Source organism: Phacochoerus africanus, chromosome 4, assembly GCF_016906955.1.
Source record: "Phacochoerus africanus isolate WHEZ1 chromosome 4, ROS_Pafr_v1, whole genome shotgun sequence".
In the NCBI taxonomy this organism is placed as follows: domain Eukaryota; kingdom Metazoa; phylum Chordata; class Mammalia; order Artiodactyla; family Suidae; genus Phacochoerus; species Phacochoerus africanus.
The window spans coordinates 101,283,183-101,306,543 of record NC_062547.1 but is presented as its reverse complement, the minus strand read 5'-3'; the positions used below and the strand labels follow the sequence as shown (position 1 = coordinate 101,306,543).

Here is a 23,361-nt window from a genome sequence, read left to right as displayed (position 1 = left end):
TCAGATCCGTTTCTCCATTCAGTAGCATTGGTGATCACCAGCAGCTTCCAGCTTACATCCTAACAGCTCCACTGGTAGTACCTCTGTTCAAAATGTCTCAGGGAAGGCCTCTGAATGACCAAGGGATCAGCTTGTTACTAAAGGAGGAAAAGGGTGCTGAGCAGACAAAAACTAAGGTGTCAAATAAACGGATGACTGAATGCATGATGTGATACCTAGCCTAAGGACAGATTACAAACATCTTAAAAAATCTGTATTTGATGTTTAAGTTATACATGGTCGTCCTTAAAGGTTTTTGAGCAGAATAGTAACTTGAGAGAAATGTTTAGGAAATAGAACCTGGAGTTTCTGCTGTGGTGCAGCAGGTTAAGGATCCAATCCAGCATTGTCTCAGTGACAATGTAGGTTCAATTCCCATACCAGCACAGTGGGCTAAGGGTCCCTCATTGCTGCGGCTCTCGCTTAGGTCATGGCCCAGGAACTTCCTTGTGCTCTAGGTGCGGCCATAAAAGAAAAAGAAATAGAACCCTGTCCAGCGATGTGTAAGATTACCTGAATGGATAGAGAATGTAAGGAAAACACTTAGAGGACCATTTTCTCTCAGATCCAAAGGTAAATTTTGGTGAGAATTTATCCTGAAGCAAAACCTTAAAGATTGAAAACAGCATGACTAAGTGCTATTAAAAAAAAGTGAGTCAATAGAGTAATGCTTCTCAGAGTGTGATTTTTAAAGCAGCAGCAGCAGCCACCTCACCTGTAGCATGTTAAAAATAAATTATCTGACGCCACCCCAGACTCACTGAATCAGAAGCTTTGGCAGCAGCCTAGCAACCTATGTGTTATCAGCTCTCCAGGTAATTCTTATGCCTGCTATAGTTTGATATTAATATAACACATTTAAAAAGTTACTTATGGGCCTTGTGACCATGAACAATTTATTTAACCTCTTCATACTTTAGAAGTAAGTACTAATATTAGTGCTTTCCTCACTGCATTTAGAGAATTAGCATAAATGTGTGGAAGAATGCTAACAAGAGTACTCTGCACAAAATGAGTGTTGTATAATTATTTTCTATTTTATCATTGATAGAACTTGGTATTTGAAAGATGCAAATAAAAGATGATTCCCAGTTCTCACTGAAGTATATATTGTCTTTTGTTGATGGACCAAAATTGTCCATATTATTCTTATATGGATCTTAACAGAGTCAAGCTGTCCGTAGAAATCACGTCCTGACTCCCACAGTCCTTTGCTTTTCAATTGAAATTTAATGTCATTGCTATTTTTCTTAAAAAGTACTTTCACGTTCTCCCTCACTGGTAAGTAACTCACCTTTTCTGAGCCTCAGTACCTCGTTACAGTTTCAGTGAAGATTAGAAAGAAAGTATGTAGGGTTTTTACCGTTTAGTATGTGTTCAGAAAATAAGAGCTGTTATTTATCCTTATCTCCATTTCACCTTGCCTCTACTTTTTAAACATGGTTTCTTTCTGTCATCTTGTCTATGCCTGTCTCTCTTTTGCATTCTTCCCTCTCTTCTATAGCAGAGATTTTCCCTTCTGTGAAGAGAAAATTAGTATTTTAGGCTTTGCAAGCCATAGAGTCTCTATTTTTACTACTCAACTCTGCCCTTGTAGCACAGAGCAGCCATAGACAACATGTAAGTGAATCAGTGTGACTGTTTTCCGGTGAAACTTTGTGAATGCTGAAAATTGAATTTCACTTTCACTTGTCATGAAATAGTCTTCTTTAAAATTTTTTTCCACCCATTTACTGAGAGAAAAGCCAGATTATACCGTAGCTCACAGAGCATACCAAAACAGGCTGTGGACCAGATTTATCCTAGAAAGCCCCAATCTCTTTTAGAGAGGACTGCCTCCCTACTAGTTTCTCACTGCCTTTCTCTCTTTCTCCAGTTCCATCTACTCTTGCTTTTTTATTGAAGTATAGTTAATTTACAGTGCTGTTTTAGTTCAAGGTGTACAGCAAAATGATTCAGATATATATGAACACATATACATGAATCTATAAGTATGTTCTTCAGATTATTTTCCATTATAGGTTGCTACAAGATATTGAATATACTTTTTGTGCTATACAGTAAATCCTACTGCTTCTCTATTTTGTATATAGTAGTGTGCATATGTTAATCCCAAACTCCCAATTTATCCCTCTTCCTTTTCCCCTTTGGTAACCATGACCCTGTTTTCTACATCTGTGAGTCTCTTTCTGTTTTGTAAATAAGCTTATATGTATCATTTTTTGATTCCACATATAAGTGACATCACATAATATTTGTTCTTCTCTGACTTACTTCACTTAGTATGATAATCTCTAGATCCATCCATATTGCTGCAAATGGCATTATTGCATTCTTTTTTATGCCTGAGTGATATTACATTGTATATATATGTACCAAATCTTCTTTATCCAATCATCTGTTGGACATATAGATTACTTCCACTTCTTGGTTACTGTAAATAGTGTTGATGCGAACATTGGAAGGCATGTGTCTTTTCAAGTTTGAGTTTTTGTCTTTCCTGGCTATATGCCCAGGAGTGGAATTGCCAGATCATATGGTAGCTCTATTTTTAGTTTTTAAAGGAACCTCTAGACTTTTCTCTATAGTTGCTACACCAATTTTCATTCTGCCAATAGTGTAGGAGGGCTCCCTTTTCTCCACATCCTCTCCAGCATTTATTATTTGTGAACTTTTTGATGTCTTTCCACCTACTTTTGTCTTCCTTTCTAATTTGTCACAACCCTAGGCACCAACAATACTGAACCCAGTGCAGTGCAAGTTGAATTATTACTACTATTTTTTTTTTGTCTTTGTCTTTTCAGATGTGCATTCGTGGCACATAGAGGTTCCCAGGCTAGGGGTCTAATCAGATCCGAGCCGCGTCTGCGACCTACCGCTCACAGCAATGCTGGATCCTTAGCCCATTGAGGGAGGCCAGGTATCACACCTGCAACCTCGTGGTTCCTAGTCGGATTCGCTTCCACTGAACCACGACGGGAACTCCTAAGTTGAATTCTAAAATATTCATGTTTATTGAACAGTTTTATGTTTTTTACTATAATGTAAAAATCCAGTCATCAAAGATTTGTTTATATACACAAAGAAAAACAAAGTTCAGGTGTTTAATTTTTCATGTATTTTTATTTACTTTTTTCAATTAAAAGAAATATTTTTACGAAATAAACTGCAACAGAACAAGAGAGCCCAGCATTGGTCATTTGTATCAAAATGCGTTGATAATCAACTGCTGCAATTTTCTACAGAGAGTTTTTTAATCCATGGACTTTTCTCAGCTCTGAGTTTTTAATATATATTGAACCTATGCCTTTTTTTTATCTTGCCTAAACTTAAACAGTTGAAGAGAAATAAATTTACTCTGAAGAGTCAAGAATGGCCATAGGAACCAATGGTGATGGGTATGAGGCATGGTCCTGGCTAGTAACCCCCACCCTGCTTTCATATTTCACTCTGTACCCCTCTCATGTCTGTCAGTACCAGTGGTGTGTGTTATATCATGCCTGATGTGTTAGAGGCACAAAGCAAATCTTTGTTGAGTTAGCAAGTTTTCTTTTTGTAGCTCATAGGCCTTTTGAGAGAAGACAGTATAAAAAATGGTATCTTCCCAAGAGTCTCCAAAGTCATGTTTGAAGTTTGAAGGGAAAGGACTTTGCCTTTATGGCTGAATAACTATTTCTTAGGTGAGGAAAGGAGCTTAAAAAGGTAAAATAGCTCTAAAATTTGCTCACTGAGGTGCCTTCCCACCTGGTAAATGGCTTCCCTAAGTCCAAGGCCTACCCTATTCTCTATTAGAATAATGAGCTCATGAGTACAGCTTTCTGGGTAGGTCCAAGATATGGGTATCATCACCATGGCTATCTCTTTTCACATTAATTTTAACGTGCATTCATGGGCATTATAATTTCACCCACCTGGTAAAGTGTAAAGTGAATCTTACTATTTTTAAGTACCAAAGAGGAAAAATGTTCACTGTCTTTTGAAAGGTCATGATTCAATAAGAAAATATGTTAGGAAGCATATTCAGCAGACATCTTAAATCCATCTTTTTGATGATAGCATTATGTTTATTCCAGGGCTAAATTTTTAAAATTAATTTTCAACACATTATATTGAGCTGATAATGTAACATCTTTACATGGCATATTCCTATAAAAACTGAAATATCAGTTCTCAGATACAACCTTAGACTATAGTAAAAATGAATTATTAACTTAGTTTAAGATTTTTCTCTCGGTAAATATTTGGTCATGATAACAGAAAGTAACATCTATGATAAGAGATATAATTAACTAAACTCTAACAAAATTTGAGACTGAGAGAGGGATATTAGGAAGATATTTCATTAATAAAGTGCCATTAGCGTACTGTACTTAGAATTTAAACCCCATTTCATTACACTAGAGATGTCTTTTTATTAAGACGTTCTTTAAAAGCGTCAGCATATCTATGTATTCATAACTGAGAGTTAAACCAGCATAAAACAAGTCAGCTGAGAAAATATTCAGAAATTTGCCCTGGGTGCATTTCTCAACTTTGGCTGAATTCACCTGTAAGCCATCCTTTGATTAGCATCTTCAACTAACAGTGGCCTCATCAGAAGTCAGATATTCTCTCTCATGTTCTCCGTCAGAAAAACAAAATAAGAAAGAGAGAAAATAGGCAGGGGACAGGAGTGTTATACCCTTGGCAAATGAATGAGAAGTCTGATCCCTTGTTAATGTAATACTAACAGGTTTTGCCAGAGAAGATGAAATGGAGTGTAGGAGAATTTTGTTATCATTTAGCAGTGCATTTGGGTAACATCCAGTGGAGCCAGTGTTGGCCTGGGAGTCATAAAAGGGTAATAATAGAAGCAGTTTCTTTTTAGTTTTCCTCACTGACTCAGAAGGATAGCTTCAAGATGACTTTATCTCCACCCTTTTCAGCCAGTGGTATGTGAAGCAAGGAGTTATTTGCTTTGTGGACTCCTCCAAAGGGAACAGCAAATCTCTGTGTCACATGGGGACTTTGGGTAGGTTGTGAGGATTTAGTCTAAACACCGTGGTTCTCTCTGTCCATAGAGCTACCTGTCCTTAGATTACGATTACCAATCCTGTCATTGGATGCAAAATTAACAACTATCTTGGTCTAGAAGAGTCAGAGGAAAAGGAGTAGAAAATGCAGATAATGGTATATTCTAGCAATTACGTCTTTTCTAACAGAATGATTTGGTCATCATATCCCTCTGTCAAAGCACTGGCCACTTGGTACCAATCTGTGTGTTTATCTAGGTTCACAAAAAGGCAGAGGATTAGGTATTTCTCAGTTCATCCCCTCATTTACCTGGGGTCTATGTCTTAGTAGGCCAAGAGTTGTCTCTATAAGTGTTTTAGAACCTTTTATCATATGGAAAGAGTGATAAGGAGATTATGAAGTAGAAGCTGGACCAAATCCATTCTTACAAAGGGAAATAGAAATTTCTAGAAGCTACAAGTTTCCTTAGTGGGAGAGGGACTTTGAGGGCTACTTCTCATCAAGTTAGACAAACCAAGGCAGAGGGCCCTAACCAGGTTATCAGTAGAACCCCAAGGCCTCAGTTTTTCTGGGAACCTCCTAGAATTATATGCAAAGCATTCTTTCTATGGACATAAACACATAGCTTATATTAAATTCTAAAACAGGTGATGACCACATACACAAGAGAACAAAACTGATGTTCTGAAGGGCTGACACAGCAAAGAAGCAGTGGAAGGTCTTGGAGTGGAGCTACCATTCAGCTTTATGAATGTTCAAGCCTAGAGATGGAGCTCTTTAAATAGCAGTGATATTTAGTTTAGAGCAAAGCAAATCTTTGATGTAACGTTTATAGTTCTTTGTCCCCGAAATACTTCCTGTTAAAATTGACATGCAACAGTTAAGGTTAAACACATTTAATAGTAGTATTTCACTAAATGAGCTCAGGGGAAAAAAGCCAAATAAAATGAAGTAAAAGCAGTTGGTGTGTTGTCTCTGACACTAACCAGCATGTATCATTTTATTTTATTTTATTTTATTTTGTCTTTTTGCCTTTTCTAGGGCTGATCCCGTCGCATATGGAGGTTCCCAGGCTAGGGGTCTAGTTGGAGCTCCGTAGGCTCCGGCCTACGCCAGAGCCACAGCAACACAGGATCTGTGTGCATCTGTGACCTACACCACTGCTCACAGCAACACTGGATCCTTAACCCACTGAGCCAGGCCAGGGTTTGAACCCACAACCTCATGGTTCCTAGTCAGATTCGTTAACCACTGCACCACGATGGGAACTCCCAGCATGTATCCTTTCAAAGTCATTCATCAGTGTAGACACTGTGATAGATAGTGGGAATGCATTAAGTGGGGGAAAGTCTCTGCCTTCAGATTCAGAAGACAAGACGAAATAAAGTCATGTGCAGGGTAAAATATGAAGAAGAACAGAGGCTGGCCTAGGATCTGAGGGCAGATCCTCAGAGGAGGAAACTAAGCTGGCCTAGGATCTGAGGGCAGGCTTCTCAGAGGAGATGGTAATGATATCACACATTTATATAGCTCTTAAAACGTCTTAGGAACTGTTCTAATACGTTAAGTTAATTAAACCTTAAATGCTGCTGAGGCATAGAGAGACTGAATAACTTAGCAAAAGTCATACAGTTAGTAGGGAGCAGTGTCAGGATGTGAACCTAGGCCATCTGGCTCCTAATTCCACATGTTAGCTACTCTACTACTTCTTATGCTACAGATAGTGGTGCTATAAATAGCAATGTGGCACATGAAAAACTTGGGGAAAGAAACAAAAGCAGGGAAAGAGCGAAAGACAAGGGGAGTCCAACTTCTAGCTTCTAAGAGTTAAATATTTCCTGAGTTCAAATTCAGATTCAATTACCTTTCTGAAGCTCAATTTTCCCTATACTTCCTTCTCCATTCTCTCACCATGTAGAAGGATCCTGGCCCTTGTTTGTGAGATATCTCAATCTCCACATATTAAATGTGTCTGGTTGCATTTTCACTCAACTTCAAAATTATTCACTTCCTTTTTGAAATCATTTATTCATTCATTCATTCATTTAGTCAATTTGTTTTAAAGTTTTACCCTGTCTTGGGTGGTACATATGAAAACTTCCTCAAAAGAGATACAAAATAATATATTCAGTTTTGAAAACTAAGGTGGAAATATTTTTTGTCTTAGTTTTACCTCACACGCTCTCCTAGTCACATAAAGATGAAAAATAACTAAAAGTTACAAAATCAATGCCGGAGAAAAGAGGGGAAAACAACTTCAATATCTTCTTTGTTGTGTGTGACACAAAGCAATGCGGCCGCCATGATTTCCATCTACTAACGAGGCTCCCATAACAAAGAAGGGACATAGTGTTTGCTGTCTGTTCCTTCCCCTGCTGTTTGGTTCCCAGGAAGCAGGCTCCTAAGGAGGCACAGGGTTCCTTCAGGCCACTGGAACAAAACAATGGGCTCCAAAGCCCCACCTGCTCTCAAGAAGTGACTTGGGTACCGAGGGAGGTACAGCTTTGTTATTTGTTCCTAAGCAGTCTCTGCTGACTTCTTATTGTAATATTGTTAAAAAGTTCTCTTTATGGGAACAAATATCTTCCATTTGGATTATGTCATGAATTTCATCTGAAATAATGAGACTTTCAGTAGCTTTTGTGTGTCACCTCTTTTTTACATCACTTGTCTCATGGCACCGAGAATACTTCTTTACTGAAAATGGATCCATTTATAGTCCATAATAGGGTGGCTAGTGTTCATTTTTCTTGGGAAAACTAAAATGTGCACCTTTTATCCTATTATACTGATCCACCAGCTTCAGATTATCTGATTTTCTGGCTTCTCATTTTCTCCTGTATCTTAATGCTATTATTAACAAGAATTCTGTTGCTAATGGTTTTGAAAAATAATATGTGTACTTTCAGCCACAACCCACATTTTTATATTCTGTCTCATTTAGCTGGGCTTTGATATTGATTCCAAATGCTACTTTGTTGTAGATAAATGTGAGAAGCTTAAATGTCTCTCTATTTATTTTCACTGTCTCTAATTTTGCTACAAAATAGATAATGGAGTTAATATTTTAACTATGAGTCACTAGATGAAAAACACTTCTAATTATGTAATTATAGCATTAGTTTTATGAGTTATATATCTATATATACACGTGTATGTGTGTATATATAAGAATATATATAGAGAGGGACAGAGACAGGGGGACCGAGATAGAGACAGAGAGAAAGATGAGAGAAACTTTCTATTTTTTAATTTTAGGACAACAGTTCTATGAATATCGGCATTTTTATGGTGGAATTTTTTTCTAAAGTATGATTTTATTTTTTAAACACAAAAAATCAGAATTCCCTTTGTGGTTCAGTGTTAACAAACTTGACTAGTATCCATGAGGATGAAGGTTCAATCCCTGGCCCCACTTGTCGGTTAAGGATTTGGCATTGCCATGAGCTGCGGTGTAGGTCTCAGATGTGGCTTGGATCCCATATTGCTGTGGCTGTGGCATAGGCCAGCAGCTGCAGCTCCAATTTACCCCTAGCCTGGGAATTTCCAAATGCTGCAGGTGCAACCTAACAAGCCAAAAAAAAAAAAAGAAAAAAAAAGAATGCAAATCTTGTTTTAGAGTCAATTGTATCAATATGCTTTATCAAGTTCCCACATCATTGTTTTTATATCACTTTGCATAGATTTTCTACTTTATTTTTTATTTTTTTGTCTTTTTGTCTTTTTAGGGCTGCACCCATGGCATATGGATGTTCCCAGGCTAGTGGTCTAATCGGAGCTGTTGCCACCAGCCTATGCCAGTGCCACAGCAACGCCAGATCTCAGCCCCATCTGTGACTTACACCACAGCTCTTGGCAACGCCGAATCCTTAACCCACTGAGCGAGGCCAGGGATCGAACCCCCTACCTCAATGTTCCTAGTCAGATTTGTTTCCGCTGCACCACGATTGGGAACTCCAAATTTTCTACTTTAGAAAAAATTTATCTATGTTGTCAAACAAAACACCAAAAAGAGTATATATACAATACTGTAATTATTTGACTATTTATTGACTTAAATCTATAAATATTTGTTGTTTTGAAGAATGCATTTTAGGATTAGGTATGAAATATTTATTTTAGCCCAAACCTAGATATTTATAGGTATTTCCTACATTTATTTTTTTAACTAGCATTTTGGAGTGCCTAATTTGTGCTAGGTTCTTACAATATTATAGTAAATAAACTGGACATAGCCTCTAGCCTCATGGAAATCATTTTACATTTGTAATGACTGTGCCTAAAGAACTCCGATTCTTTAGGTGTTTTTTCTAGGAGTGGTTCTTCATTTGCCCAGGGCAAATGTGTAGGTAAGTAATAATTTATTTATCTTAGAAATTCCCTATAGGTATTTTATACTTCTGGGGGAAAAAAAAAGTCATAAATAAATTTCTTGACCCTGGAAAAAGTAGAGTATTTTTTATTTTTATTTTTTGTTGTTTTCTTAAGTCATTGATGTTTTATATAATAACACCTCCTTGGTTGACTTGCTAAGACTAAAATCCAAATTTTCTGATACCTAGAGAGTGGTTTTCGACCCTAAAAGTTTTAACTAGAGTTGGATCCCTCAGGCAGTGATCTCAAACTCCATAGTGTGCGGAAAACTTACCTGGGACACTTGCTTATAAGGGATCTAGAGACGACCTATGAATTTGCATTTTTAATAAAACAGAAGGTTCTGGACCACCCTGCCCTATGAAAGCCACGGATGGACTTCAGGTGGTTCTGTTTAGCCCTGAAACTATGACAACATGGATTTTTTTTTTTCCAGTAAGAGAGCCCAAGAAGATTTAAGAGACTTTTGCTAGTTTCTCAAAGGAGTTTGAAAAATACCATGATGCTATTACAAGTGGAAGAGAGTACTAGTAAAATCAGTCCCACAGGGAGCAACAAGAACCCACAGCAAAACGCCAAGCAATAGGGGGAAACACTACAAGGCAGATATAAATACTCAGGTGGTACTATAATCCAGAGCAGTGTCCTCTGGATTAACAATTTGAGAAAATTTTAGAGGTTAATAGATATGTCAGTAAACTGATGTTCATTGGTCAAAAAATTTGAGGAAGCACTTTTAAAAATTTTTTACACTATTCTGGAAGTGTACCATTAGTATAGTATACTAATTTGTATTGTGAGTCACTTAGTTTGTAGTAACTCCCAAACCTATTTGATCATAGAACCCTTTTCAAATGATTGTTATTTTGAGAAATACACTTTAACAAAGGGACAGACATAAGTCCCTGAGTGCAGCACAGAAATGAGCAACTTTCATTATAACCTTGAAAGAAAAAATTAAATTGTTCTAGATATTCTAAATAATAGGATAACAGAATTTTATTTTAGAATAGTTTTATTGGAGTTCCTGTCGTGGCGCAGTGGTTAACGAATCCGACTAGGAACCATGAGGTTGCAGGTTTGATCCCTGGCCTTGCTCAGTGGGTTAAGAATCCCGCGTTGCTGTGGCTCTGGTATAGGCTGGCAGCTACAGCTCTGATTAGACCCCTAGCCTGGGAACCTCCATATGCTGTGGGAGTGGCTCAAGAAAAGGCAAAAAGACAAAAAAAAGTATTATTTACATGAACTTATTCATGTAAGTTGATGGTAAATTTAATAATGTCTTACTATAAAGTAGAAATTAATTTTTTTCTTTGTAATTTTCCTGGGATTTAGAAGAAATCTGTAGTTCTTAGGAATAATAGAGCTCATCCTATTATAAGACAATAATCATTATTTCAGATATTTTATAACAATGACTGGTGACCAACTAAACATTGTTACCTGTGTGTGACTACATATGTCCAAAATATCTTGAAGCAAGAGAGTTCTATAGTGATTTAAAGATAAATAAACAAATGGGTAAGGCAAGGTTGGCTTAAAATGAGGAGGGAAAACTCTTGGATTGATCATATCCATAAATTTTATGGAAAGGCGATTTGCAGGGGAGGAAAAAACTGAGTCTTCAAAGAAAAAGGAAAGGGAGATTAATTTAGTGAAGGGGAAAGTAAAGGGAATTTCTGCTGGGGAAAACCCTTTCCTATTGTGGTTAACAGCGAAAAGTTTACAGAAAGGAAAAACTAGATAAGCTTAGGAAAATAGATAATCATATCTAAGGTGTGATGATTAGAACACTAGTCCTGTGAGATACTGTGGTGGTGGGGGGATCAGATAAATAAGTTTGGGAAATGGTATTTCATCCTTTGTGTTTAATTTTGCTTTAATTGGACTTTCACAAATTGAATTTATGACAGAATTAGTTTTCCCATAAATTAACCCTTGAAATACCCTTTGGGAGTTAATAGGAAATAAGAACTACTAATTAATGGACCTCTATCACATCATTGCTTCTTTAGGGCAAAATTATTAGATTTAGGTCATATGTATTATTATAAACTCTTTCATTATTAAGTTATACTGATTCACTGATTGAAATAAATTTACTTTTCAATATTGTTACATTTCTGGAATACAAGCTCCTTCTAAATCCAGTGCATGGAGTTCACACTGTGGCACAGTACAAATGAATCTGACTAGTATCCATGAAAATGTGTGTTTGATCCCCGGCCTCACTTAGTGGGTTAAGAATGCAGCGTTGCTGTAAACTGTGGTGCGGGTTGCAGATGTGGCTTGGATCCCGCGTTGCTGTGGCTGTGACATAGGCTGGCAGCTACAGCTCCAATTTGGCCCCTGGGAACTTCCATATGCCACGAGTGTGGCCCTGAAAAGCAAATTAAATAAATAAATAAATAAATAAATAAATAAATAAATAAATAAATAAATTCAGTTCACAAAAGAAAGACCTCTTATGTAGAATACTCAGGCCCTACATAATTTATAAACAAGTAGCACTGTTAGGTTATAGTGTTTCAATTATTACAGTTTTTTTAGGGGGAAGGGGTGCTTCTTTGCTTACTTTAGAAACATTCACACTACTTTCATTTTATACTTGATCTTAGCCAAAAGGTCAGAAACGATGCACAATACTTTCATTTTATAACCGAGCGAAGCAAAGCCTACATTTAATTTCTAGCCAAATTAATAAAGATGAGGAAGGATTCTTAAAGTCTTTGAAAACTTAGCTTATAAATATTTTTAGTTCCAAAAAGAACATCTGTAAGATTTAGAAGGTTAAACCAGCCTTCATCTACATGATCAAAGCGTAAAAGAAATCACACCGTCCAAGTAAGAATCAAATAGCAGTTAAATTAATTGTTATATATTTGTTCTTCTTTCTTTTCATTTTTGGGTCATGATTTTAATGGCAAAACCTTAGCTCTACATGCTGGTTGTACTCACTTATGTTCTCTGGCATGTCTATGGGAGAATAGACAAGATGTGAGCAGGGCTTTTTAGAGACAGACTTGACTGTATGTGGTGCTAATACCAATGTAGAAGTAAAACAGTATTTTTAGGTACTTAGAGATTTTTTTAATGCCTTTTTTTTTTTTTTTTTTTGCTGTTTAAGAATAGGACTAAATTCCTCAGTTTAACTTGGTTGACAGGTCTCTCTCATGTTATCTGCAAAGATACCATGACATTTTTGGTCCTGTATCATATGAAAGTCTTTGTAACATGACTACAAGCTTGATGCCAAGAGTTTAAAGTTTCACTTTAAAATCAAAGTGGATTATCCATACACTTCTGGATATCCACACATACATTTCTGGAACCTTCCTTCTTAATCCATGTGACAAGGTAATCCTTTCTTCACATTCAATCACCAGACCTTATATCATTTCTCAGTAGCATTCTTAGTATTTTTCTCTCCAAAGGCACTTTATGCTCATTTTCTAAGAGTTTACAAATTTTCTAATTTGTAATTAATTACAATTACAAATTGGGTTTATGTGATATTTCCTTGAGACACTCCCTAAGTATATGTTTTAAGAAGTAATTGGATCACTTTGCTGTACACCTGAAACAATGTAAGTCAACTATACTTCAATTAAAAAAAAAAACTCTGAAAAAAAAAAAAGTGGCAATCGAAAAGGAAAGAGTTTTTAAATCCTTAAAAATTTGGTCAAAAATATTATTTGATGTGGTTAGTTTTATTCTTTATGCTTTCAAAGAATATAAGATTTTTTATATTACAGTAGAAGGATAAAGTGACAAATAACATAATTATAAGAGGAAAGCAAATCAACCTTTGTTTATCTTAAGATGTACTATTCTTATGAAAGCAATAGATACCACAATTATTTAAACCAAAGTTATTTTTAAGTGTGGTTTAATGGACATTATAGTCTGGATACATTTAAGTTAATTTGATTCTTTTTATTGATCTAAAAACACTTTTAAGTTCTTGAAATCCTTTATCCTTTATAAGATCTTATATCTTTAGTATTTTTTTCTTTTAAATTTTTATTTTAATATCAGACATAAAAAATACAAATTCCCAAATGTTAGCATTTTACCACAATTCCACATTTGCATTCTCTTTCTCTCTTAAAACTATTTTTCTTTCTGAACTGAGGATAGAACACAGGTATTTACCCTTATATATGTCAATGTGCATTTCTTAAAAGGAAGGGCATTTTCTTTCATGACCAAAGTATAGTTGTCTAAATCAGAAAATTAATAGTCATGGAATAATAGCATTAGATTGTATACCTTACTCAGATTTCACCAAATTACCCTAATAATGTCCTCCATAGTAAGATAAAATACTGATCATGTATTAATTTCAGTTGTCATGTCTTTTTAGACTCCTCTTGACTAGAGCATTTCGTAGTCTTTGTGTTTCCTGACATGACACTTTTGAGTACAGACCAGTTATTTTGTAGAAAGTCCCTCAATTTGGGTTTATGTGATATTTCCTTGTGACTAGATTCAAATTATGACAGACTTTAAAGAAAATAGGATTGTATAAAATGTGATTTTACAATGACAAATCATAATCTTACTGATAACTATGAGATTTAATATAATTATTTAATTGTCACCTCTGCATCAAACCAGAATACTCATCTCCAGCTTTTGGGGGGTGGCGGGGAGGCTCTTCTAGGAGATTTTGTATGTGTTTACTAAAGAATAAACTTGGTTTAATTATTGAGGATCTTGTTAGTTTTGATGACTTATGGAACCATAGATTGTTCTAATATCGAAAGAGAAAACGCATAAAATGTTTGATACTATTGATCTGCTCTTTTCACAGTTATCCCTGAATGCCTACAGAAAGGAAGAAACTTTTTACTCTCCTTAGATGAACTCAAGTTCTTATCACAGCTCATAAAACCCTTCTTGAATCTGGAAAAAAACGTTCAGGAATTGTTTGAAGAAATGTTTTTATCACTCAAGATACCCAGGAATGTTTCAGGTAATATGCTCCTCTGCAAATCTGTAATTCTGTTTTTGCTTTCTGCTATTGAATCTATACTATTACCTGAAAAAAAAAAATACATGACAGAATTATTTATTAAACGTTAAATATAAAGCATGCCATGAAATTACATTTTTTCCTTTATACATCATGAATTTTATAGTTCTCATTGATAAGGCATCATTAGTCAATTCTGGGTAATTTTCTTTAGCTGAAATTAGATAAATATTTTTTTGTTTTTGTTTTTCTTTTTTTTTATATTTTGTTCGTTTGTTTGTTTTGGCCATACCCCCAGCATGAAGAAGTTCCCAGGCCAGGATTCAAACCCGAGCCACAGCAGTGACCCAAGCCATAGCAGTGACAATACCTGATCCTTAACCCACAGGGCTGCCAGGGAACTCTTCTAAAATTTTTTATAACTCAGAGAAACATAGCCTTACCTATGGAAAGAACACACAGACTGGATAATCTAGTAGCTCCTCTCTTGCCACCAGCTGCCTAATGACCGTGGGCAAAATATTTCATTTCCTTAGAACACCATTTTATCTTTAAAGTGATAGTGTAGAACTAAATTCATTTTCTCTTTATTTTCTTTCAGGATTAGATGCTTTAGATTCCAGTATATCATCTAGGATTGTGATATTTAAATGATTTAGTGAATATAAAATATTTTTTAAATGTCTAGCATATCATCAACAATACATGTGAGTGGTAACCATTGTAATAATTATGTACTATGCTTTTTTAGTTAGCCTTAATGAACTCTCTTTTGAAGAAAATTTTGCCTCGTATGTTCAAATAATGTTTCTAATGTTAAAGATAGAATTCAGAGGCATAATTAAGACATGTTCTCTGTTTTATGTCTATATTTATAAAGACTTTAAATCTATATCAGAGCAAACTATACAAAGTTGGCTTTTACATATGTCATTTTTAAGGAGAATAAATATAGATAGTGGTTGCATTTGCAAAACAAAGTGAGGGAAGCAAGTGATTAACAATTGGCAAATTTTAAAACCTGATTTCTTAATGAAGAATTACAGTTAGCTTAATATATTTACTTTTGTACTCCTTTATATACTTAGCCGGGATAAATAATATTAGAAAAGTTATAGGATTAGAGTTTGTTTTATATTAAGCATAGCTTATTGACCTATAGTTCAGGTTAAGTTTAAGTAGCACTATTAAATTATAAAATAAATAATGTAGATCATTTTTCCAAGTTTGGATATAATTTGAAGAAAAATGGATGTGGAATATACATCTCTAAATCTGACAAAAAAATCCAGTGAGAAAGTTATAAAAATGTAAGACAGTTACTATGAAAATTAAAAGACAGACTGAAGAAGTAATTATTAGGAGATAATATGAGCCCTAGAGGGTCTTCTAGATGAAACTGACTGGGTCAAAGAGAGATCTGAATACAGAAATATGACATTCTAATTTTTGGTTGACATGTTGGTACTTCAAGTAGTTAAAACTTGGTGTTGGTACTCTTCTATCATGCTTGGCTAAGATTTAGCCTCTCTCATCCACATCTCTAGCAGATCTTTTCTGCAGTGTGGATCCAGAGACAGAGTGAACTCTGAAGTATCTAGACCCCTATCCATTTGGATGCATCTTGTATCAGTGCTAGTCCAGGCCCTTCAGAAATAGCCCAGTTCTGAGAACTTTATTCTTCTTAAGGGCAGAAGAAATTAAAAATTAAGATTGTGTAAGAGAGATATTGTAAAGATACAAAACTGAAATGGGCAAGAATCAAAGCAAAGATTTGAAATACTGATTTTAAGAAAAAGGAGAAAAATAAAAAGCTGGTTCAACGGCACTGGATTGAGATCGAGCAATGTTGAGACTTAGAAATAGTGTGTATTTGAGAGCAATAGTTATGCTTACTGAATACAGTCAATAGAAAATATATAATTATACCACAATATACTGTCTTACACCAAATTTGTCATCATATAAGCAACATGATATGTAAAAGCAACTCGAATATCACATTAATAGCAGTATATTATAGAAACACATTTATGGATTATCAAACATAGTATGTGAAAGAAATTTTGAAGGATAGCAACAAGAAATGTCTAAATATTATAACATCCCCTTGAGATTTGTGTTTCTTTATTATTGAAATGAATGTATGTCTGTAACAGAGCCAAGATTGATTTAATCTGAAATAACTTTATGTAGATGGCTCCTTGAAAAGCATGGTCTTGTGGGAAATTGTGAAGAAAAATCTTAAATGGTTATTTAGTGTAGCTAAGTTAATCAATTCTTTTTTTTTTTTTTTTTTTTTTTTTTTTTTAGGGCCACACTTGTGGCCTATGGAGGTTCCTAGGCAAGGGGTCAAATCGGACCTGTAGCCACTAGCCTATGCCACAGCCACAGCAATGCCAGATCTGAGCTGTGTTTGAGACCTACACCACAGCTCATGGCAATGCCAGATCCTTAACCCACTGAGCAAGGCCAGGGCTCAAACCTGCATCCTCATAGATACTAGTCAGATTCGTTTCTGCTGAGCCATAATGGAAACTCCATCAAGGTAATCAATTCTTATCCAAAGCCTTGGTTTCTTAAATTGGGAAGGAAAATATTTCTTGAAACAAATAAGTAAAGAAACCAAATGAATCTTAAGTTATCCTGATAGTTCATGTTTCACTTAGAAATATTGTATGGGAGAGAATGGGGGGGGAAAGATGAAGTCATTTGGGGTTTTTGTGTATTTGTTTTGACTGGAGCATATTTTGCTAATAAAGATCTTGGAAGGAGTTGCCTACTATGTCTATGTAAACAATGTGATATAAAGTGACTCATTTTCATTGTCCGGATGTTTTAAAAATATCCAGGTACTTAACATCACATAGAGAAAATATAAAGATGGCTAACCAAATATTTTACGTTTTACTTTGATGTTTATTGCTATATTGTAGATTTAGCCAAAATGGCAGTGCTTTGAGTAATTTGAATATGATGGAGTAGATTTTGTAGAGACACAAAAAAATATTTTTGGAGAAAGAAAAGATATTTATTCATTATATTTATTTGCTTTTATTTGGTCATGATTTGATGGTTTTCTATTTTGGTCAATTCAGGAAAATGATAGAACATTATTTGACTATTATGGTATCTTACTGTATTTCTTTTAGGTGATCATATCTTACGCAGTGGCTATGTGTTTGATTTATGGGTCACTTCTATTACTCCTTCAGAATAAAGCTGTTCTTCGGGCAGTTCCTCAAATTTTCCAAAGGTGGCATCTGAGATTTATCTAAACCAGGAGGTTTCTTGGCCCTCATTTTTCTTTAGCCCCAGCAATGACAAAGAGCAATGGCTGCTTCAATTGGATGTAAGAAGAACACTTAGGGTTTGTCTCAGAAGAATCAAAGATTTCAGATCTTCTGAAAGATTGTTTGTACTCTTAGGGGGTCTTAAGAGGGGTCAAATGGCTTCTAAGAGTTCCTTAGCTAGATGGTTAAGGGATTGTATTAGGGAGGCGTATGTAGTTAAGGTAAAGAGGCTCCTAGGGTTTGTAAAGCTCATTACACTAGGACTTATAGCGGTTTCTTGGGCAGAGAGGTCGAAGGCTTCCACATTGGAAATTTGCAAGGTGGCCACCTGGGCTTCTCTTCATACTTTTTCATAGTATTATCTCTTGGATGTAGTCTCTTCTACAGATACAGCTTTTGGTGGGAGGTTGCTTGTGAGCCAGAAAAGAACAGTGAAGAAAAGAAAGACTTGTAGTTCCCACTCAGAGCTGCCAACAAGGCAACTTGCTTTGTAGTGCGCACAATGGGAGCCTATGAACACCAATTTGGGTGTGAAAGTGGATGTCACAGGGAAGTACTGCCAACCTCTAGTCTCTATGAAAGAAAGCGGCAGTGTGGAAACTAACCAGAAGTGTAAAATAAACCACAGTGAACTCCATAGGGAGAGGCTGTTCAGCAGCTGGCATTCCTGTGACCCTCTGCACTCCACTGAGGTCCTTAATCTGGGCATGCTCTTAAAAAAAAACAAGTGTTGACTGCATGCAAATAAGTATGTTTTAGAATGATGAGTCAAAAATGGGCTACCATCTCTAGAGAATGCTTAAAAGCATGTTTTATTTTTAAATAGGTGAAATAAATTGTCAGGTGTTCAAAGAGCTCATAAAGTTCGACAATGCCGAATTTTGAAATTGACCATTTTGAATCCCAAACTAATATAAAAATGCCATAATTTGTTAAAATCATGAGATATCTTATTAGTCTAGATTCAATGTTGCTAATCCTTCCTTAAAATAATCCCTTTGGCTTTCCTGTATAGGATTAAGGATTTTTTTTAATCTTTTTAATTGAGGGGGGAGGCTATATTATACAGGTTATCTTCATTCTCAAAATTCTTTTTCTATCTTATTATAAAATTGCTGACCAGCAAAAGAAGTCTTAGGAAGCTTATCTTATTTTTCTATTCATCTTGAAAATAGGCAGAAAATAGCCCATTACTTTGAGTGAATAAACATAATGTATTTGGAAATGAAATGATAAATATTAGATAATTAACCTTTTTTCTAAGTCTTAAACTGTAGCTACACAGTAACAAATAGTTATTTCCAAAAATACATCTGCAAAGCTTGTCCTTTGAATTAATGTTATTTTTCAGGGTAAATACCTTTTACATTAGTTATTTTTATGACATATCTGTATAAAAGTAAAGTGACATTAAGAATCCAAGTGTTGCCTCTTCATGTCATTGACATCTTGATCCTTATTATTTTTTTCTTCTTTAAAAATGTTTTTTAAATCATTGTCCAGAGATATAGTAAAACTTTTAAAAAGGATAAAATGTATATAGTGAAAATTAAGTTTTTCCGCTCTAGTTGTCTAGTTTACCTTTCCAGAGGCAACTACTTCCACATATATCCTCATGTTAAAGTACCACAAAATCTTGTCATATGATATAGATATTCTTTTTTAAAAACAATTATGTGAAAACACCCCATATTCCAAAAAATAGATGAATAGTTTTCTATTGGTATATGTACCATAATTTAATCAGATACTTATTAAATTCTGGGTTCTTTTTTCCTCTTCATTTGCTTCCATAAGGAATGATATGGCAAATTTCCTTGAACTACATCTTATTTGTCCTCGTGTATATCTGCAGAGTAAATTTCCAAAATAGAATTGCCAAGTAAAAAGGAATGATCATAGAATGAAAAAACAAGCCATAGACTGAGAAAAATATTTGAAAAAGACATATTTAAGATTCAACAGGAAAACAAAAGATCTGGAGAGCTCACCAAAGAAGATATACAGATGGCAAATAAGCATATGAAAAGATGCTCAACATCGTATGTCATCAGAGAAATGCAAATTAAAACAAGGAGATACCATTCCACTCCTATTAGAGTAGCCAAAACCCAGAAAACTAACACCACCAAATTCTGGCAAGGATATGAAGCAACAGGAACTCTCATTCATTGTTAATAGGAATGTAAAATAGTATAGTCTCTTTGGAAGACCGTTTGCTTGTGTCTTATAAAGCTAAACCTGTTTTATATGATCTAGTAATAACAGTCCTAGGTATTTATGCAAATGAGTTAAAAAAAACTTATGTCCACGCAAAAACCGGAACAATGAGTTTTTATACCAGTTTGATTCATATTTGCCAGAATTTGGAAGCAGTCAAGATGTCCTTCAGTAGATCAATGGATAAACAAACTGTGGTACGTCAATACAATAGAATATTATTTAGTGTTTACAGAAAATGAGATATGAAACCAGGAAAAAAAAAAAAACCCACAGGGGAAACTTAAATGCATATTGCTAAGTGAAAGAAGCCAATCTGAAAAGCGTACATACCATATAATTCCAACTATAAGACATCCTGAATAAAGCAAAAGTATAGAGACAGCAAAAAGATTAGAGGTTGCCAGGGAGAGTGAGGAGGGAAGGAGAGGTGAATAGGTGGAGCAAAGGGAATTTTTAGAGCAGTAAAATTAGTCTGCGGATAGTAGTAGTGGATGCATGACTGTGCATTTGGCAAAAACATATAACTGTACAACACAAAAAACAAATCCTAATTAAATTATGGACTTTAGTCAATAATAATCTGTCAGTGTTGATTCGTCAGTTCTAACAAATATTCCACACCAGTGTAATATGTTAAATAATAGGGGAAACTGAGGGCAGGGGGAGAGGGAGTATATGGGAACTCTATCTACTTTCTGCTCAGTTTTTCTATAAAGCTAAAACTGCTCTAAAAGCTAAAGTCCATTAATTGTTTTTTAAAAGGTATGGACATTGAGAGAGCATTCCAAGCCAGTTTGTCATATCTATTTCAGCTAACCGTATTTTCGTTATGCAGAATTGTTTTATGGCTTTCTAGTCCTTCTGAAAAGTGTCTACCTTTTATCTTTCAAAAAAATGCATATTTTCTTGAATAGCCTTATAGTTTCATTTTTGTTTATTTAAAAATCTGTTTAATCTGGATTTTATTTCAGTATTAAAATTGATCCTTATTAATAACACTATCTTTTGCAAAAGACATCATAAAATGTGAATCATAGGGAAAGTATTTTAGGTTAAATGGCATAACACTGATCTAAAATCTTGTCTATGTTGTGATGTGTGTTGAGAAATGAAGCAGGAGTCCTAAACTGCAGTTCATAGGCCCTTAAGGATCATGAATGCACTTTACAAGAGGGCCTGGGAATCTCCAAGAGATGTGTGAGTGTCATGCACGTACACAGGCATGTTGTGCATTTTAGATGGAGTGTTCTGTCACGTTACTCAAGGTCAAAGAAGTGTTCACAAATTCAAAATGATTAAGAAACACTAGAGTTGAGGGAAACTTTTTCTCAGCATAAACTCTGCTGAAATTTCCCGAAATTATATTGTTATTGCCTACCAAATGGAATATTTACCTCTTGAGAGACTGTTTCTACTAATTATATAACTTAGGAATCATTCATGGTTAAGCTCATAGAACCATATTTAGAAAAACAAAAACTTACGCATTTTCCAGGTGACTAAATTTATTAGAAGCCCCACCAATAAGAGGCACTATGATTTTGCAATTTGCTCAGGACACAAAGAAAACACATCATTGAAATAAAAGAAAAATTAGTCATGATACATAATTCATCATCATGTGTCAAATCTAAGCCAAAAAAAAAAAGATAAATGCTAAATCATTTGTATTGAGTTAAAATATAAATAGAACCGTAATGGGAAGTAGAAAGATTTCTCTTTGGCATATTTATTCATTGCATTTTTGTAGGTCAATTTTTTTTCCCCAAGGAAAGAGTTTCTTAATTCCAAAAAATAAAAGTTGAGAAAATATTTTCATTTTAGAAGCTAAAGATTATTTCTTATCTGTCCCAGTGTTTGTATTTTTCCAATGAATTATTGATATATTTATTGAGTATAATTTTTCCTGATATGCTGATATTTATCTGTGTACTTTTGTTCTCCCTTGTTTTTTTAAGAAGTGTTAATGTGCTTAAGAACACCACTAGTTTTTTTTTTAAATTTTTTTTTATTAGAACAGTGCCAGTTTTTAAAGCAGGACTTTAGAATTTAACTTTTTAAATGAACAAGGAAATTAATACTTACTTTGTACTCTTTTTTTTTTTCTTTCTCTTTTTAGGCCCATACCCATGGCATATGGAAGTTCTTAGGCTAGGGGTTGAATCAAAGCTGTAGCTGCTAGCCTACACCAAAGCCACAGCAACATGGGATCTGAGCCGCATCTGTGACCTACACCACAACACATAGCGACACTAGATCCCCCACCCACTGAGCAAGGCCAGGGATCAAACCCACGTCCTCATGGATACTAGTAGGATTCATTTCCCCTGCACCACAGTAGGAACTCCTACTTTGTACTTTTAACTTATCCTATATTATTAACATGAAAATGAATTAATGACAAACAGATCTGAATTTTACAGATTATGTATGCATATGCATCAAATTAAATAGTATATAAATTCTATAAAGTTGTCTATTTAGGAAAGGACCCTATATATTTTGATCCTATCACCATCGTAATAGTGATATTGCCCTTCCTCTAGTTGATCAGGTTCTTTGCATCTTGATGTGTATGTGTGAACTATGGATAGCAGATAGAGCTTTTCCACATAATTGATTCTAACCTAAGTCTATTAATCACATCTAGTATGGTTTGTTTTTCTTAATGGATATCTCTGTGCTTTCTTTTCTATTGCATAGGAATTTTGGAGACATCCAATAGAGAGGCTGTAATAGCGAAACCTAGAACAAGCGAAGCAATGATTCCTTCAGAGCAATTGCTACCAGCAAAAGAGGTAAGTGTGGGGGAAAAGGGTGGTATTTTTTTTTATTCAAATGTAATAACATCATCCTTTTTCTGTGACTCCATTATGAATTAAAATGTCTTGAGTTTTACCCTTTGCCACTAAAAAAATAATTCCTGATTGAAAATTGATTTATACGTTTTGATGAAAATTGAATTTAGTGGGAACACTACTCTCTTGTACAATGTGCTCCATGGAAGGAGTAGGGAGCTGGCAAGGAAGAGATATTTATTCTTGTCCCAACTCAGGGTCCACAACCTTGAAACTTGGAACTGTAGATAATTGTTGAAAAGTGAGACATAGAGATTAAAAATGAAAGGAAAAAGGGAAAGAATAGTTCAAATTAGCCTCTTATTTTAGTGTGCCCAGTTCATCTGTGTTTGTTCTCTGATATGTTACCACTCTTCCTCTGCCCTGTTCTGTATTGTAGAGTATAACACCTTCTAGCCTTTCTTACTCTCGGGACCTGGGAAAGTTTGGCCAATGAAAAGCAATGGAAGATGGACGGTATATATATATTGGAGAGAAACCACAGAATTTCTTCCCCTTGCTCTGTTTTAGGGCACAGCTTCAGGAGTAGCTGTAACTCCTTCAACTCCTCCCTGCTATTTTCAACACACAGTCCTTCTTCTAT

The 23,361-nt window shown here is 35.1% G+C and overlaps 1 protein-coding gene across 5 annotated transcripts in view; it reads left to right on the top strand.

Annotated features, from left to right (window-relative positions):
* KIAA0825 (KIAA0825 ortholog) overlaps nucleotides 1–23,361 on the top strand; it is a 402,395-nt gene that overhangs the window by 82,238 nt on the left and 296,796 nt on the right. For all 5 annotated transcript variants that reach the window (XM_047778295.1, XM_047778296.1, XM_047778297.1 and 2 more), the window contains 2 exons: nucleotides 14,243–14,404; nucleotides 22,624–22,718. In XM_047778295.1, coding sequence (XP_047634251.1) covers nucleotides 14,243–14,404; nucleotides 22,624–22,718 — 257 coding nt within the window. The remainder of the gene's footprint in view (nucleotides 1–14,242; nucleotides 14,405–22,623; nucleotides 22,719–23,361) is intronic.